The 15,639-nt window shown below is 41.2% G+C and overlaps 1 protein-coding gene across 3 annotated transcripts; it reads left to right on the top strand.

Annotated features, from left to right (window-relative positions):
* Positions 1-3,537: 3,537 nt before the first annotated feature.
* Positions 3,538-15,162, top strand: sh2d3a (SH2 domain containing 3A). 3 transcript variants are annotated; one of them, XM_031863203.1, is made up of 15 exons: positions 5,397-5,439; positions 8,192-8,231; positions 8,337-8,453; positions 8,777-8,920; positions 9,430-9,716; positions 9,836-9,921; positions 10,149-10,268; positions 10,756-10,913; positions 11,047-11,244; positions 11,419-11,580; positions 11,766-11,881; positions 12,369-12,540; positions 13,046-13,157; positions 13,449-13,634; positions 14,485-15,162. In XM_031863203.1, the coding sequence occupies exons 1-15, from the start codon at positions 5,432-5,434 to the stop codon at positions 14,694-14,696; spliced, it is 2,118 nt and encodes a 705-aa protein (XP_031719063.1). In that variant the 5' UTR covers positions 5,397-5,431; the 3' UTR covers positions 14,697-15,162. The 3 variants fall into 3 exon arrangements, with proteins under 3 accessions (XP_031719065.1, XP_031719063.1, XP_031719064.1); XM_031863204.1 differs by lacking the exon at positions 5,397-5,439 and adding an exon at positions 5,740-5,849; XM_031863205.1 differs by lacking the exons at positions 5,397-5,439; positions 13,046-13,157; positions 13,449-13,634; positions 14,485-15,162 and adding exons at positions 3,538-3,545; positions 3,627-3,685; positions 3,793-3,950 and having other exon boundaries at positions 12,369-13,014.
* Positions 15,163-15,639: the final 477 nt, after the last annotated feature.

The raw sequence follows: 15,639 nt of genomic DNA, 5'->3' as shown, positions 1-15,639 counted from the left end.
ATTTATTGCTGTATAACTCATGTGACGAAGTGGATGAGAAAACACCATTTGTCCCCAGATTACACTGATCTATAAAGCTAAACCCTGCTTGTCAATTGTTTGTGTACCATACCCACCATGTGTTCTAGAGGTTAAAGGGGGAGGCACCCAACCATTTCCTCTATTTATACACTGGATGATGTCTTCAGTGATGTCATTGGGTCAAACAAAGTATGGGGGGGGGGTGGGGGGAGTGGAGTATGTACAGGTAGATTTGTAGGTTAGTTGTGATCTGTTTTACATTGTTGTGAGTGTGTAGCATATTGTAAACCATATCAAATTGTTGGCTACCTAAAGGGGAGCTGTAAGGTATAGCTTTTGTCTGGTAACTATTGGAGTCAGTAACTGGTGTCACCTGCACTCATGGTAGGAACTAGAGCCTGCTGATAGAAGGCTCTATATAAGGAGATGACTTTGACTCAACAGGAAGATTTGTGTGTAGCTGTGTGCACGTGATTATGTTACTTTATGATGAGTTGAGTTTTCTTCAGTTAAACTAAGTTAAGTTAACCGTTTGTTTGTATTGTTTGTATATATGTTTGGTTACACGTGTTTGAATGTTAGATGCTAAATCCCAGTATGGGTTTTTCTACGGTGTTCCTCAAGGTCTTGGTGTCTTGTTTTGATGTTCTGTAGGGGATTCTTAATCATTTTAATCAATTCATGAGAATGGTTAAAAAGGTTAAATTTGGCACCAAATCTTTGTAGCAAATAGTATCAACCAAACATTGTTGCAAAAACTTATGAGACATAACTGAGCATGGGAATGGCCATCATATATTTCCATCGTAATGTACTATGCCCTTTTACACTTTAACAATTTATGTTAATTAATTTATACATTTTTAATCCTATGAACAACTTGACACACCCTGCTGGGCTGAATTTCAAATCAATTTTCAGGTTCCCAGCTTTGAGTTGACAGACCTGCTATCTCCCCCTAAAGATCCCCTGTTCCCTCTTAAAAACAACAAAAAAAAACAATGTGGGTCTCTAAGGGTTAAAGGGGCACTCCAAGGATTCAAGTATTGTACATCCATAAAGTTAGGTGACCTGTGAGAGATAGATAAACAAGAAATAGTCAAAATGGAAGCAGTAGAGGCTGAGATATCCAAATTTTTGAGCATAGAATGCATCAAGCTCCAAAAAATGCTTGATCCTACATTACCCATAATGCTCCATAGCATCTTTTGTTACACTCCCTGCCGCGTAAACACCTACGTCTTTCAAATCCAATGCTACCAGTTTGTCATCAGTCACAGAAAATACAAAACAATTGAACTTAGTCTGAGTGGTAATCCTCATAGAGAGTAAATTCTGGGTCACTTTTTTCTTCAACACTAGATGTCAGCCTTGTTCACATCGCCTTTTTTTCTGCAGATACCGTCTCTCCTAACATACTGCCTCGACAGACAGGTTTCCAGACAGACCACAGTGCATGCATGCCGAACTTTGACTTGACATGTCGCCTAACAGTCTTACATTTAAATAACCCCCATTCTTGTTTTTCTAAACTCTCTCTCTCTCTCTTGTGACAGGCCTCAACCTGCCCTCTCCGCCTTCTGAGAACTCATGCTAATTCCTGTGCTGTGATTTGCTGTTGTCTGTGGGGCACGGTGTGCCCACTGCACGATTTGATTGGCCTTTTTTTAGAGACCCTGCAGGTTTGAGGGGGAGCGGGCTCCCACTGGTACCACAAAGACAAAGTGGTAGACAGTACAACTCAGATGAGAACAGCTGCAAAGGAGGAAGGAAACCTGAGGGAATGTAGGACGAGAAAGACGCATTATGAGATAGAAATATTAGAAGGCGAAAGAGAGGGGCCTTGGTGGACCCTGCAAACAGGTAGGTGTTACATACTGTAGCTGCTGCAAGGCAAACAACACAAGGGCTCTCTGCTTATTTGTCTGATTGGCTGATTTCTTACAGTAAGCTGATGTCACTTTACTTTACTCTTTCATTGGTACTTTACTCAGAAACTTCTGCTGAAAAAAAACATGTACAAGCATGTGTGTGTGTGCATGTGTGATGGTATGTAACCAATATCTTCTCCTGCTTCTGCTGTTCAGACATGAATAATCGCTCCATCGCCTGGTGGCTGAAACAAATCGGCCTGCCCCAGTACATCAAGGCACTAGAGAGAGAATATTATGGTCTGGAGGTACGTGAATGTGTGAAAATGCATCTCTACGCGCTCGTCGATATCTCTTCTCCGCTTCAATGTTCATAACCCTCAATCTCTCCTTATTGCTTTCTCACTCTCCCCGCTTGTGTTTCTCTCCAGGGTTTGCTGAGTGTAACGGACGGCGAGCTGAAGGAATCAGGGGTCGAGGATGCAACAGACAGGGAGACCATCCTCAATCAACTTTCAAGACACCGGCAGAGACTGGAGCCGCACTCTGGTGACACTCACTGGCCGATAATTCAATGTTCAAATCTTTGTGAAAATGTTCTAATTAACGGTTTATCAAGTGGAATACATATTGCATTGTATTGCATCTTAGCCCTACAAAGTGACTGAAAGTAAAAAAACAAAAAAATGTTTCTGATAATTGTTATCATCCCGGCCTGGGTATCGTTTGACATTTTTAAAATATCCATGACATTCAGGTCCCTCACAGAATGCATTCATATTTTTGGATGGTCCCGTGACATTTCCTGCATCATTAGGTCAAAAGTCTTTTGTTTATGACTGCAAAACAAACAACAAAATGTCATTCCCATCAGTCTCAGCTGTACTTTGTGTTTAGTGCTAATTAGCAAACTAAGATGGTGCACATTAGACCTGATTAACATTGATAGCACTGTAATCGTTGGCATTCTACTGATGTTAGCATTTAGCTCAGAGCATCACAGTGCCAAAGGTCAGCCTAAATGCTAATGCGCACAGGCTTCCTAAAAAACTGTTTTGCTTAAAGTGGCAATTTCAAAGACTTTGATTTATACTGCTTTAAATTAAATAGTCAAAAATTGGCAATTTTTATTTAAAAATACAACTAAGGAGAAGACAAGTTCAAGTTAATGAAACCGACCAGACATTCAATACCAGCTTTCATCTTTAACAGTCAGACACATTTAGGTCGGTTACTTTAAAAGTTTTAAAGTTAGATACTCAGCCATATTGATAATGGAAAAGTATAATAGAGCAGCAGTTGTTGGAATCATTAATGCTTAGCGCTGGCACTTTGTACACGCCTGTTTATTAAGTCAAAATGTTTTACTAAAATATATTTTAATTGTTTACTGTCTTGTTCTTGCTTATTGTGATTCAAAGAAGTTGAAAAAGTGAAATATGAAAATCTAGAGAGTAAGGCCTGAATGAATGAAAATGTCAGATAATGTTGTATATAGGCGTTTTTCATATATCCACACCAATTAAAGGAATAGTTCAACATTTTGTGACTAAACAGGTGGACATATCTGGCTAAAGGTGACTAAAGTTCATCAATTAACAATATACATCTCTTTGGTTTCAGCTTCATATCTAACGGACGAACATAATAGTGGTATGGATTTGCAGGAGAGCAAACATGCATATTTTCCAAAACGTCAAAGTATTTCTTTAAAATGTCCATGTGTCCTCTCAGGTGTGCAAGTGGAGCGCAGGGTGAGCCGCAAGTACTCCCTGGGATCGTCTATGGATCTGGTGAGACCACTAAAGTTGGCGCTATAGCGTCACAAAACAGTTGACGTCAAAGAAATAAAACAATGCAAGCACGAAACACTGTTTGGGTCTCAACCATTTCCCGGCAGGTGAAGCCGAAGAAGGACCTGTTTCGTCAGAGTGTGCTGCCCCGCCTCCAACGCGCCGATAAGAAACACCGCCTCTCCGCCTCCTGCACCCAGCTCCGCCCCCTGAACGAGGACAACGCTATCAGCGAGGCAGAGCGCTGTCAGGATGGCAAACGCAGGTAAGATGACCTACAATGGGTGGTGTCGGTGTGCGACCCACTTTCTCCAGGTTCGGCTAATAATCAACTAATGCCTCATAAAATATCAGTTTGTAAGGTGAAAGTCTACTCACTTGACAATATGAATGAAATGCCTTTAAGGATATAAAATAACATCATGATATTTACATTACAGAACAGCTGCTTTTTTATGACTAACACAGCAAACGACACACCTTGGGACTTTGATATTTTGGTCACACTTTGCTCCCCGGTGAGCGGTCAAGGACTGATTGACAAAGGCCAGTGTGTGTGTGTTTGGAAGTTGTTAATCTTGAAGTCGCCCTTAAAAAGGTTTATTGCAGGCTCTCTCTCTCAGCATTAAATGGCCAGTTCACCTAAATTACAGAAAGACATGTTCCCTTTCACTCTCTCCCTGGTGCTATTTAACCATGCAGATAGTTTGGGTTTTATGTGTTAACGGTTTGGAGATATCCAAACCTGAGATTTCTGCTGCCACTACAATAAAATGCGAGTGATTGGAATTCAGTTTGTGGTCCTGAAAGCACTGAAAATGTACAGCAACTCCCAGAAACAGTTTCTTTTGTCTGACCAAACAGCAAAACCTACAGGTATTAGTATAGAACAACAACAAATCCTCAGAATTTAGATGCTTGAGACAAGGTAATGTTTGCATTTCTGCTTGAAATGACATTTGGCGATTTATTTTTCTGTCGAACATTTAATAAGCAGAACTTATGCACGTCTGTAGGTCGACAGGTGCGTAAAGGTGAAGATCTAAGGTTCTATATTGTCGAGCATTTAATACAACTTTTTTTTTTTCACCTCTATGATATCGGTACAAGTTATATTTTCTCAAAGTTGAGCATCTCAGCTGCCAAAGATGTTTATCATTTTACTGAAGTCTGTACTGTGCAGCTGTATTATGTTGAAAACAATATATTGAAGTGCTCAGATTGTGATAAACAGCAGAATCTGATCTGAATCATCAGGACTTCCCTACTTTGGTATGAACTGATCCAGCAAGAAATGTTTATTTAGCTCTGGTTAGGGCCCCAGACCTTTACTTTTCCACTGCACGCACATAAAACCCTAATAATCTTCATGGCTAGATAATATAATTGGTAGTTCAAACAACACCTACCAATTATGTTGTATGTTTTTGTAATTTGTGTGAACCAGCCCTTTAATTTAGTTTTAAAAGTTATCTTTCATACATAATTGAATTATACAACTGACAAGTACTTTAAGTGTATAAATGGAGGCTGGCTGTCAAGTTCAGGCACATCTCTGCTCACCAGACATAAAGTGCTGAATGCTAAAAGGTTGTAAACCAAACACGTGGGGCTAAGTGACGTAGATAGTCCCGGACCTCAGGGCAGTCTCTGATTGGCTGAGAAACGTTGAAACCAGGTGTAAAAAAACCCACAGATAAACACACCTAACCGTACAACAGATTACTATATAATGCTAATTTAAATATGAAATGGTAAGAATTGGTGTGGCTGCTAGTAAGTGTTGAGTGACCTGAGAATGTGTGATTTATGGGTACAAGCACCTCCGTACAGCTACCTGTCTGCAGCCAGGTGATGCGTTAGCTCGGCTGTTTGTGTCGGTATCCGAGGAATGCCAGGCAAGTAGCCGTGTTTCAGCACCGGGGCCCGGGGGGCGAGGGGGAGAGCGAGAGAGAGAGAGAGGGGGAGAACTTGTGGGAACTCGTCTGAAAACTGCGCAGGGGAGGAGGGCGAAGAAGAGGAGAAGGGAGGGGAGCAGCTGGGAGGGACCGACGGGGAGACGACTTGAATGTTGCAGCTCCAGCTGTTGTTTGACGGTGATAATTTGGACCACAAATCGATAAAAGCATGTCCGGGTCGGGCGAGCTGTGAAGCGGACCGAGAGGTAGGACCGATGGCCGTTCATGCAAAGCGGTTTTTGAACGACTGTTGACTTTATCTTAACGCTAATTACCGCGAGACTTCCGATAAAGTTCTTGACCGCTAATTTAACTTTCGGTGTGCAGTAAATGGCTTTATTCACACGTATGACCTAGTTCTGACATATAAAGCTGTTAAAATCCTCACTTTTTAGTCTTTAATAGAGAAAAGAAGTCGTCAGTATGTCGTTTTCTTCTTCTTACCTGTAGCAGTAGAGTCAACTACCTGTTGCACAATCTTGACTCATAAGAGACGCACGAAACCAGTTGAATGTAATAATTAGATTACAGTTGTCTATTAGCGTTAGCGCTATTATACAGAGTTATACCATTTGGCTGGTGAAGCTTAATGAAATGGTGTGAAACATGGCTAAATGTGGTGTCAGGTTATTTGTCTCTATCGCGGCTCTGCAGCACATTGCTCAGGTGTTTCTGTTGTGCTGTCCGGACCAACGCCCCTCAGACAGGATGTTGCACGCTCTCTTTCCTCGTAACAAATCCCACAGCTGTGATTTATCTGAATGTGTGTGTGTGTGTGTGTGTGTGTGTGTGTGTCTGGCAGTGTCGTGGCTTATTAAATTGTGAACACGCAGCTATAGTTGTAGACCTTAAATAAATGCTACTTTTTTATGAAGGTAATAATGTTGAGTTTTTGTTTAAAATGTTTTAAAGAGGTGCTGTTTATGGTATTTTGGATTCTTAAGTTTGTGGTGTTGTTTTGATATTTTTTTAAAATCTTGCCATTAATTTAATTATAATACTACATTTTATTTACAGTGTTTTTCCTGATCCTCTGACACTTAACATGACGATTTAGGTCAGTAAAAACTGTACACAATACAAGGGCAGAATAGTAGTGTAGAGTCGAGCTAATCACTCGATTAGTCAATCAACACTCAATTAATTAGCAACTAATTTGACAACATCAGTTTTCTTTTCAGAATTTGCTGTTATTTTTATCTTATGTGATATTAAACTGAATATATTTGGGTTTGTTAGTCAGACAAAATAAGCAATATGAAGACACAGCCTTGGATTATTGGCACAACTGTAGCTACAGTACTATTGAGGACACCGGGGTAATGTTGTTGTTGTTTTATGTATGGAGGTTTTAACAACCTTGGGGGACTTAATAACATTCTACAGTTAAACACTTGCATGTGGTGGGCGTGTAGAGTCATTCCTTTATTTTTACACTTGATGTGATCAAAGATTCAGTATTTCTCCACTAAAAATGTCTGTCTGGTAGCATTGAGAGGGCTTTGAAACAGCATTTAATCATTTATGTTGATATATGATTGTTAGAGTTAAGCCTATAAACTTAAACACAACTAGTTCATAGGCCATTGATATCCAGATAACCTTTGAAGAACAGCTCTAAATCTTGCTGGAAATATAGTTCACCATTAAATTCAATAAATGAAATATAAAAAAACTGCAAATTTAACTTATTTAGACTTTTTTGTTTTGGTGCCTGGGGGGCTCATGACCTCAGTATTTCTAAAATGTTGGTATGACTCTGTCTGTGTGATAACAGGCGGCCTGTTATGGCTGGATTTGTAAAAAATGAGTTTATGGGGTTTATTTTTACTGCATCACAAGCTACACGGCCTCCAAAATGACCATGAAGTTGAATCAACAGCATTCTGAAACAGTTTTAACCAAAGCTAAATATGATAGCACTCATGAATGTAGGATGTATTGCAGAACTGTTGTATTTGACCAAAGTAGTTTTTGTTTTTGTACCTAAAGAAATTGGCAAATCAGTGTAATTAGAAGTATCAAAGTTTGTGTTGTGCTTCAGTGGATGTTTTATAATTAGTTGTTGTATTCAGGGTCACAGCAGGGTAAACACGTAAATGTCACACCACTGTTTGTGCATATCCCTCCAGCAATCCCTGAACATATGATTTGTTCCACATTGTTAACCCATGTTAGAACGCAGCGAGAGGCAGACGTAGATGTAGATTTGCTAGAGTGGCTAATAGCTCATGTGATGGCTGAGGGTTATCTTGTTGAGCGGTCCTGCTGTGACTTCTCTGAGCCGTTCATCTGTTAGCCTTGTGTTTACAGAAACAGGAAGGTGGAAACTTGGTGAGGAAGGAAGGAGGAAAACGAGGCCCGCTATTAAAAGGCCCTCAGTTTTTTTTTTTTGTTTTTGTGCCGTTAATGACGGATCCAGACCTTGGCAGTGGCCTTCCATCCTTGTACTATTCATGTTTAAAAGAAAAACATTGCACCGTGATCTGTGACTCCCTATTGTTGAGTTTAGTAGCTCCAAAATCATCTCTTCTCTCTTGTTTTTCAGCAAGAGGAGGAGCGTCAGCGCATACTTCAGCCAGCTGAAGGTAAGAGGTTAAGCTTCTCCGTCTCTCACTAGCCCTCTGTAGCTGCCTCTCTGAAACCATGCAGAGTAACTTTGCGTATTATGGTCTCTGCTGCGTGCCTTGCAGGTCTTTGGTGGTCGGAGAGACATGGACTCATTAAAGAAGGAGCTGGAGGAGGAGCTGAAGCTCAGCACCGATGACCCGACGAGCCATGCATGGTTCCACGGGCCACTGAGCCGAGAGGTGCTCAAAGGACCATACTGTTCTCGCTGTGTTTGCACTTAAACAGCACATTTTTACACACACAAACTGAAGGAATAGAACCCTTTTTGTCTTTCTTGTGTTGAGTTAGATGAGGAGATTAATACCACTCTCTCATCTATAGAGGCAGATTAACTTTCGACAGAGCCAGGCTAGTCGTTTCCCCTTGTATCCAGTATGTATGCTAAGCTAAACTTTTGGCAAAAGTTTCATACACAGTTGCCAGTTTATTCGGTACACATAGCTAAAACTAATGCTTCCTTCATGAAGGTGTTGATCAACTTAACCTGCTGACTTGTCTCCAGGCTGCAGAGTCTTTGTTTGAGAAGAACGGAGACTTCCTGGTCCGAGACTCGAGCTCTTCCCCCGGCGACTACGTTTTGAGCTGCTTTTGGAAGGACGGGCCCATGCACTTTAAGATTATACGAGTGATCCTTCGTCCCAAAAAGGTATGTCTAAGTTATGCTTCTCCATGTGCTGCAAGTGAGGAATAATGGATGCATTGTTTAAATAAGTTATGTAGCTGCAATGCCAACTGTTCACTGGTCTCAGCTTCTTCAATGTGAGGATTTTCTGCATTTTATATCACTGGTTAATTGAATCTTTATGGGTTTTTGAGTGTTGGTCGACAAAACAGGTGATTTCAAGATGTCACCTTGGTCTTGGGAACTCACAATTGGCTCTTTTTTCCCCCCCTAAATTTTTCGAGACTAAACAATTCTTCAAATAATCTGAAAAAATAACCAAAAACTATTTAATATTTAAAGAAGATATGTTTCAAATGGATTTTTGGTCACTATGTTAACTACAACGAGTCTGAGCTGACTTCCACAAAGCTGCAAGCTACAATATCCACCTTTCTAGCCTCTGAGTGGTGAGTATCTGTTACTAAAAAGATGGATTATTGTCGGACTATTTGTGTAAAAGCTCTGCTTGGTATATTCTGTCTGTGTGACAGGGCTACACTCGGGAGCTGTTCCAGTTTGAGGAGGATCGCTTTGACAGTGTTCCGTCTCTGATCCGGTTCTATGTGGGCGGGCGTCTGCCTATCTCCCAGGCCTCTGGCGCTGTGATCTATCACCCAATCACACGGACCCTTCCTCTGCGTGTCATCAGCGAGCGACATGGAGAGCCCACAAGCGGCAGCAGTGGTGCAGGGAAAGAAAGACAGACTCTAGCCAACAAAAGGCGCAGCTTCAGTTCTGAACACACCGACAGACTGCACGTCATCAATCCACTGCTAAGGTGGGAGGAAGTCTGGTGAAATGTAGTCCACTCCACGTACACATGTATAGTGATGAAACAAACTGCACGTTCACAAATTCAAATAAACCTTCTCACGAACTTTATTTTATGCGTGGCAGGAGTGGAAGTCAGCCTGCGAACCTGGAGAACGTTGGACGCAGACCTTTACTTCAGTCTGCACAGTCTGACGGCAACCTACGAACTGGTACGTTATACATACATGTGTCTGTCACCGCTAACCCGTCATGGCCACTGGATGCAGCTCTGTCACAGCCGCTGGAGACGATCAGTGACTGGTTGGCCTGTATTGTATTTTTGAGGAGGTGTAAAAGCGTGAAGCAAAACCATCATCAGAACACAAAGAAGAAAAAGGATTCTGCGACACCGTCTTGTTTATCTTTCACCTTCCCGCTGTCACTCTTCCTCATTCAGGCGTTCCACAGAACACTCCTTCGAAGGACACTGACCCCGCCCCCATCTCCCCAGTGTTTCGCACAGGCAGTGAACCCCTGCTGAGCCCTCGGCCACGGCACACACGCCCCTCCCATCCAGGTGACAAGCATACAGACTTTTGTTTATGGTCCGATCAAAGAAAGAACAGCCATAATACTAATTCAAGGGTAGAAAAGAGACAAAGTTCTACATTTTCAGAGTAATTTCCTTGAAAGAAGAATTCCATTCCATTGTATATAATACAATTTAACAGTTAATTATATGAAATGCTTATAATGAAACAGAAAATTAGAGACTTACTAGGGGTGGAGGTGTTTTATGACTTTCACTTAAAATCTCAGTATTTCTAAGATCCTGGTTATGACCTCGGTGCTTGGTACAGAAGGGACTAGTTACAGGTCAGAAACTTCACTCAGGACGGTGGTAACAACATCCTGTTGTGTATTCCTACTATTTCACTTGAACCTTTCTGGAACTTGTGTGTGTGAGTCAGCAGCTTAAAAGTTTAAGTACCATAGCAGCACCTCTTCTAAATATGGAGACTGCCAATGACACAGACGCATAACTCCCTCCTCCGTCCCTGCAGGTGGTGGTGTAACTTTGCGAGGTTCAGATGGACAGCTGCACCCCAGAGCTCCTCCTAAACCTCTCAGGGTCTCTACAGTGTTTGCCAATAGCATCCCTCCCCCACCCACTGTCCGGAACGTTGACCCCTCCTCTTTCTACGATGAGCTGGTCATCCAGGTAAAGAACTCATCACAAACCACAGCTCGACGGGCCATGTCATCTCCCTTTCTGTTCAGGGAAATGTGTCCTTACAAGGCAGAGTCTGTAAATCCTCCATGGAGAGTTTATGTCCTCTGGCTGTTGTGTTCAGGTGCCACAGGCCCGGCAGAAAGGTCATGTGGACCGACTGCGTGCAGAGGAGAAGTGGCAGAGCCGCGCCCGCCTCACAGAGACTTCCTTTGGCTTTCTGGAGGCACAGAATAGTGAAGAGTCATCACAGCTGCCGCCGTTGCTGCCGCAGAAGAAGAGGGCAGAGGAAGTGGAAGACTGGCATTTTGAAAAGCCACATGTTTGTATAAATTATACACGGTTTATAGTTTCCAGTGTTTTGCAAGTATTAGCTTCTTAATCACGAACTATGTAAACACTACATGTTTCTTGACTGTGAAATAACTTGATCATTGCACATCACAAAGGGTCTGCTGTGTACTGACGTTGTAGTATCCATCTTACTCCATCACAGGTGGAGTCGGTCTCGTGTTTCCAGTTGGATCAATTTGAATCGCTTCTCTTGCCGGAGAACAACCGACCTCTTGATCCCGGCGTCATTCTGACGCTCAAAGAGCTCTTCAACCGCTCAAACGCCGACGCTACAGCTCTGCACATGCTCAGTGTCGACTGCCAGGTAGCTCTCAAATCGTCTCACGTCAGAATCAATATACGTTTTCATTTGTTATGTTTGCACTCCTGATAAATGCAAAACAAAGGTGACACATTATCAAATGCAAATAGTAGGCTAATATTTCACTATTCTGAGTGATTCATATTGCTTCAGTTAACGCATTATTCATAATGACCAATGTGTTGCAGGTAGCACGCATTGTTGGGGTGACTGATGAGCAGAAGACGATCATGGGAGTTGGATCAGGGCTGGAGCTCGTCACTTTGCCACACGGACGCCAGTTACGACAGGATTTGTTAGAAAGGTACAACTGACGAAGATCAATGAAAGAGTTGATTCACCCATACAACAACAACAAAAATCACATTTCCTCACATAGTGGTATCCATGCAGATATCTTTGTTTTAATTTGTCCAGGTTGTAAGTAAGGTCTATCTGATCGCTGACTTCACTATGAACAATGCATGTGAATGGTCTTTTGTTTGGGGTGCCGAAAGTATTAGAAAATCAGTTTGACGGCGACATATTTTTCCAGCCTCGGTGTCAAAAAGAAAAATCTCTTGCAGTTTTCAGTGGGAACTCGAAAATGTATGTTTTTTTGCTTTTTTTTTTTTTTTTGTCATTTTTAGATTCTTTGAGTAGGCTACCACAAAATTCCATTAACCTCATTGTTGTGCTGTGGACTCCGAATAGCTAGAAGTGGGAAGTGAGAAAACTTCCCCCCCCAGCTGCGTCCTTTTTCAATCTTCTACCCTCTCACACCTCTAATCTATACACTTTTCATTTTTTAGGCATCATCTAATAGCACTGGCAGTGGCAGTGGACATCCTAGGCTGCACAGGGACTGTGAGCCAAAGGGCAAACGCTTTACATAAATTTATCTTATTGGCTCAGGCCCTGAAAGAATACGCTCACAACCTCTACTCCTTCTCAGCTGTGATGAAGGCTCTAGAGATGCCTCAGGTAATGTCATTATCACAAACATATGCTCACTGTGGTAACGCGGCAGCAATCCCGTCAAATGAAACAAGTGACATATGTATGTCATAGAAATGTCATAATATAGTATGCCATGAGAACTGTCATGAAGTCATTCCATAGTACGTCATAAAAAATAACAAAAAAATCATAGTATGCCATTACAAATGTCTATAGTATGCTTTTAAAAGGCATAGTATACTATATCATAAAAGGTCATAGTATAGTATGCAATGAAAAATGTCATAAAAAGTAATTGTAAAGTATTTAAAAAAATGTCCTATAGCATGTAATGTGAAAAGTAATGGTATGTCTGGAAAGTCGTAATTTGACATAAAAAAGTCATACTATAGTATGTTTTTATAAAGTCATAGTATAGTATGCACAAAAATATCATTAAAAGTTTATAGCATTTCATAAGAAATGTTTAAAAAAATGTCATCCTATAGTATGTTATAACATAAGATAATATGTATATTTGTGCATGCAGATAATGCGACTGGAGATGACGTGGCGAGCACTTAGAAGGAACCACACGGAGTCAGCAGTTTTATTTGAGAAGAAACTCAAACCCTTCATGAACTTGCTGAACGATGGAGACGGTGAGTGCTGCTGTTTGTCACAGAACAACTGAAAGGAGCTGCAGTCGCTTTGTTTGTGTCCAATTTTAAAATTGATAGATTGAGAGTTTCTATGAATGAAATTGATCTCCTCTCATCACTTTTATACAATTGATCAGACTTCCTGCTGCTCCCTCTGGAGCCACTAAATGCTTTGTACAACTTTACTCCACAATACCTATAAAAAAAAAATACTTTGATGGATAAAATTCACTCTTTTTAAGTAGCACATGTACTGCATGGAGTCTTATGTGCGTCTATGTTTTTCTGTAGACTCTGTAGTCCAGGGTCCCATCGCCGTGCCACACCTGGTTCCTCTGCTGATGGCGATGGAGGGAGACGACCCGGTGGAGAACAGTGAGCGAGGCTGTCAGCTTCTCTACGATGTCCTCCAGTCGGCTCGCAGAGCCGCGCTGCATGCGCAAGATTATCAGCAGCACACACAGTCTCTGCTCACAGGTACACGCACGCATGTTGCAGTAATGTCTTCTCTTCTTGTAGACGGTTGCAGACAAATGGGCCTCACAACATTACTCTATTCTTATCCTAAATCTTTGCTTTTTTCTGTGAGGTTGGTTTGCACAAATGTCAGCATCACCAATTCTCTCTTAATTACCCAACTTGTCATAACCTGATGAATGTAACCGGTTGTTGAGGTGTGAGTTACAGTATTGGGATTTGATAATTAGCATAAATAACAACTCTAAATTGCTGTATAAGGGGAACTGTTCTGCTCTGTTTAGGCAAGTTTAATTTACAAAAAATGTAAAAAGATGAATTTCCTAACAATGAAAGATGAATGTATATTACCATGCCAAAATATGCCAATTAAATACTAAAATCTAGAAACATTGCAAACCTCAAATTGGCAAACCTAAGACGCTGATATGGTGAATATAATATTTATTTTGCATGACTTTATTTTAAATATAGTATTCAGTTATTTAATTATAGTATGATGCCTTAATCTGAATGAATTTGATACAGAAATCCTAATTAAATAAACAAGTTAGACCAAAATATAAACTAGTGTAGTGTACTAGTATTCTGTACATGACTTGTGCGACAGGTTTGGAACACTTGTGTGTACTGAAGAGAAAATTGGTGACGGCAACAAATTCTCTTAAATCATTCATAGCGTCACTCAAGAACAAATCTGTTTGTCTGAGTGCTTCCTACATGAGGCCTGTTTGTACTTCCTGCCAGAGCAAGTGTGTTCACTCTTCATTACAAAGTACGTACATTGTGACGTTAATGTGAAATGACCTAATTCAGTGCATCTGATCCGATGTCCGTCACATTGCTTCAGCAGGAAGCTGGGAGCCGGTCCCTGAGCTGCTGGAGGTTTTCCGGACAGAGTTCGCCCTGCGTATGTTGTGGGGGCAGGCGGGGGCAGCGGCCGACAGAGAGGAGCGCTACGAGAAGTTTGACAAGATTCTTTATGTACTCTCGGATAAACTGGAACCCGTGGAAATCAGCCCACAGCAACCTGAGCCTTCGGGGGTCTGTTTCACCAAGTGAAAGGTGAACGTCAGCACTTTCACCAGCGGAAGGAAAGATGAAAGTGAAATGTTTTTAGTTGAGCCTTGGGGCGTTGCGGGTCTCACCCCTAAGGTCACTCGGACATAAAGGAAAAGTTATTTTTGAGTGAGAGACTTTCAAGCTCGTCAACTTTAACTTATAAAGGAATGAGTTGTGTCTTGAACGTGTGAGCCCTGGGCAGTCTTTTACTCTGAAAAAGAGCTGCGTTGGATTCAGAAAATCTGGAACAGTTTACCCCAAAAACGATCTGTTAACTTCTTGAAATGTGCATTTCTCATACTCGGACACAGCGTTATCAATCCACACCACTCCGATACTTGAGATTCAAAAGGATCAACACGAGTAAAACAAAGTTAGCTCCCTTTGTACACGACCTGCTGCTGTAAGGGACCACACTGGGAATTGTTTTGTATCTGTTTCTAATCCAATGAATGTATGTTACATATTTGCATGTAATGATTCTCACAATACTGTAAAGGAACAAAGACGAGAAAAGATTCTTTTTTTTTCTTCCTGTTTACTTTATGACTCAAACAATACACGTAAATACATGCATGTTCTCTTTTTTTTTTTTAAATGGATCATACAATAATACCCCTTACAATGCTCAGAAAACATCTACTAGTGCAGGACAGGGTGCTAGAGAAGGAGATGGGTAAACATTATATGGCTCAATGAAACATTTGTATAGTCTGAGCTTCACAGTGCAGAATGAGTTTGAAACAAGAAATCGGACGTATCGGCTGAAGGAGAGAAGTTTCTCTGCACTCAGTGTATAAACGAATGTCCAATTAGTTTTATGCGAGTCTTTAAACACCATTTTAAAAATTCTTGAACTTTTTACTTTTCTCTTGATCCATTGAGGAGCTAAATCTTAAAAGTCCCATTTCCTTCCTTTGAAATCGACCCTGTTATTAATTCA

Source organism: Anarrhichthys ocellatus, unplaced genomic scaffold (genome assembly GCF_004355925.1).
Source record: "Anarrhichthys ocellatus isolate YVR2014 unplaced genomic scaffold, GSC_Weel_1.0 scaffold28, whole genome shotgun sequence".
Classification (NCBI taxonomy): Eukaryota; Metazoa; Chordata; class Actinopteri; order Perciformes; family Anarhichadidae; genus Anarrhichthys; species Anarrhichthys ocellatus.
Note: the sequence above shows the minus strand (reverse complement) of the source record. Positions and strands in the feature narration are given on the sequence as shown.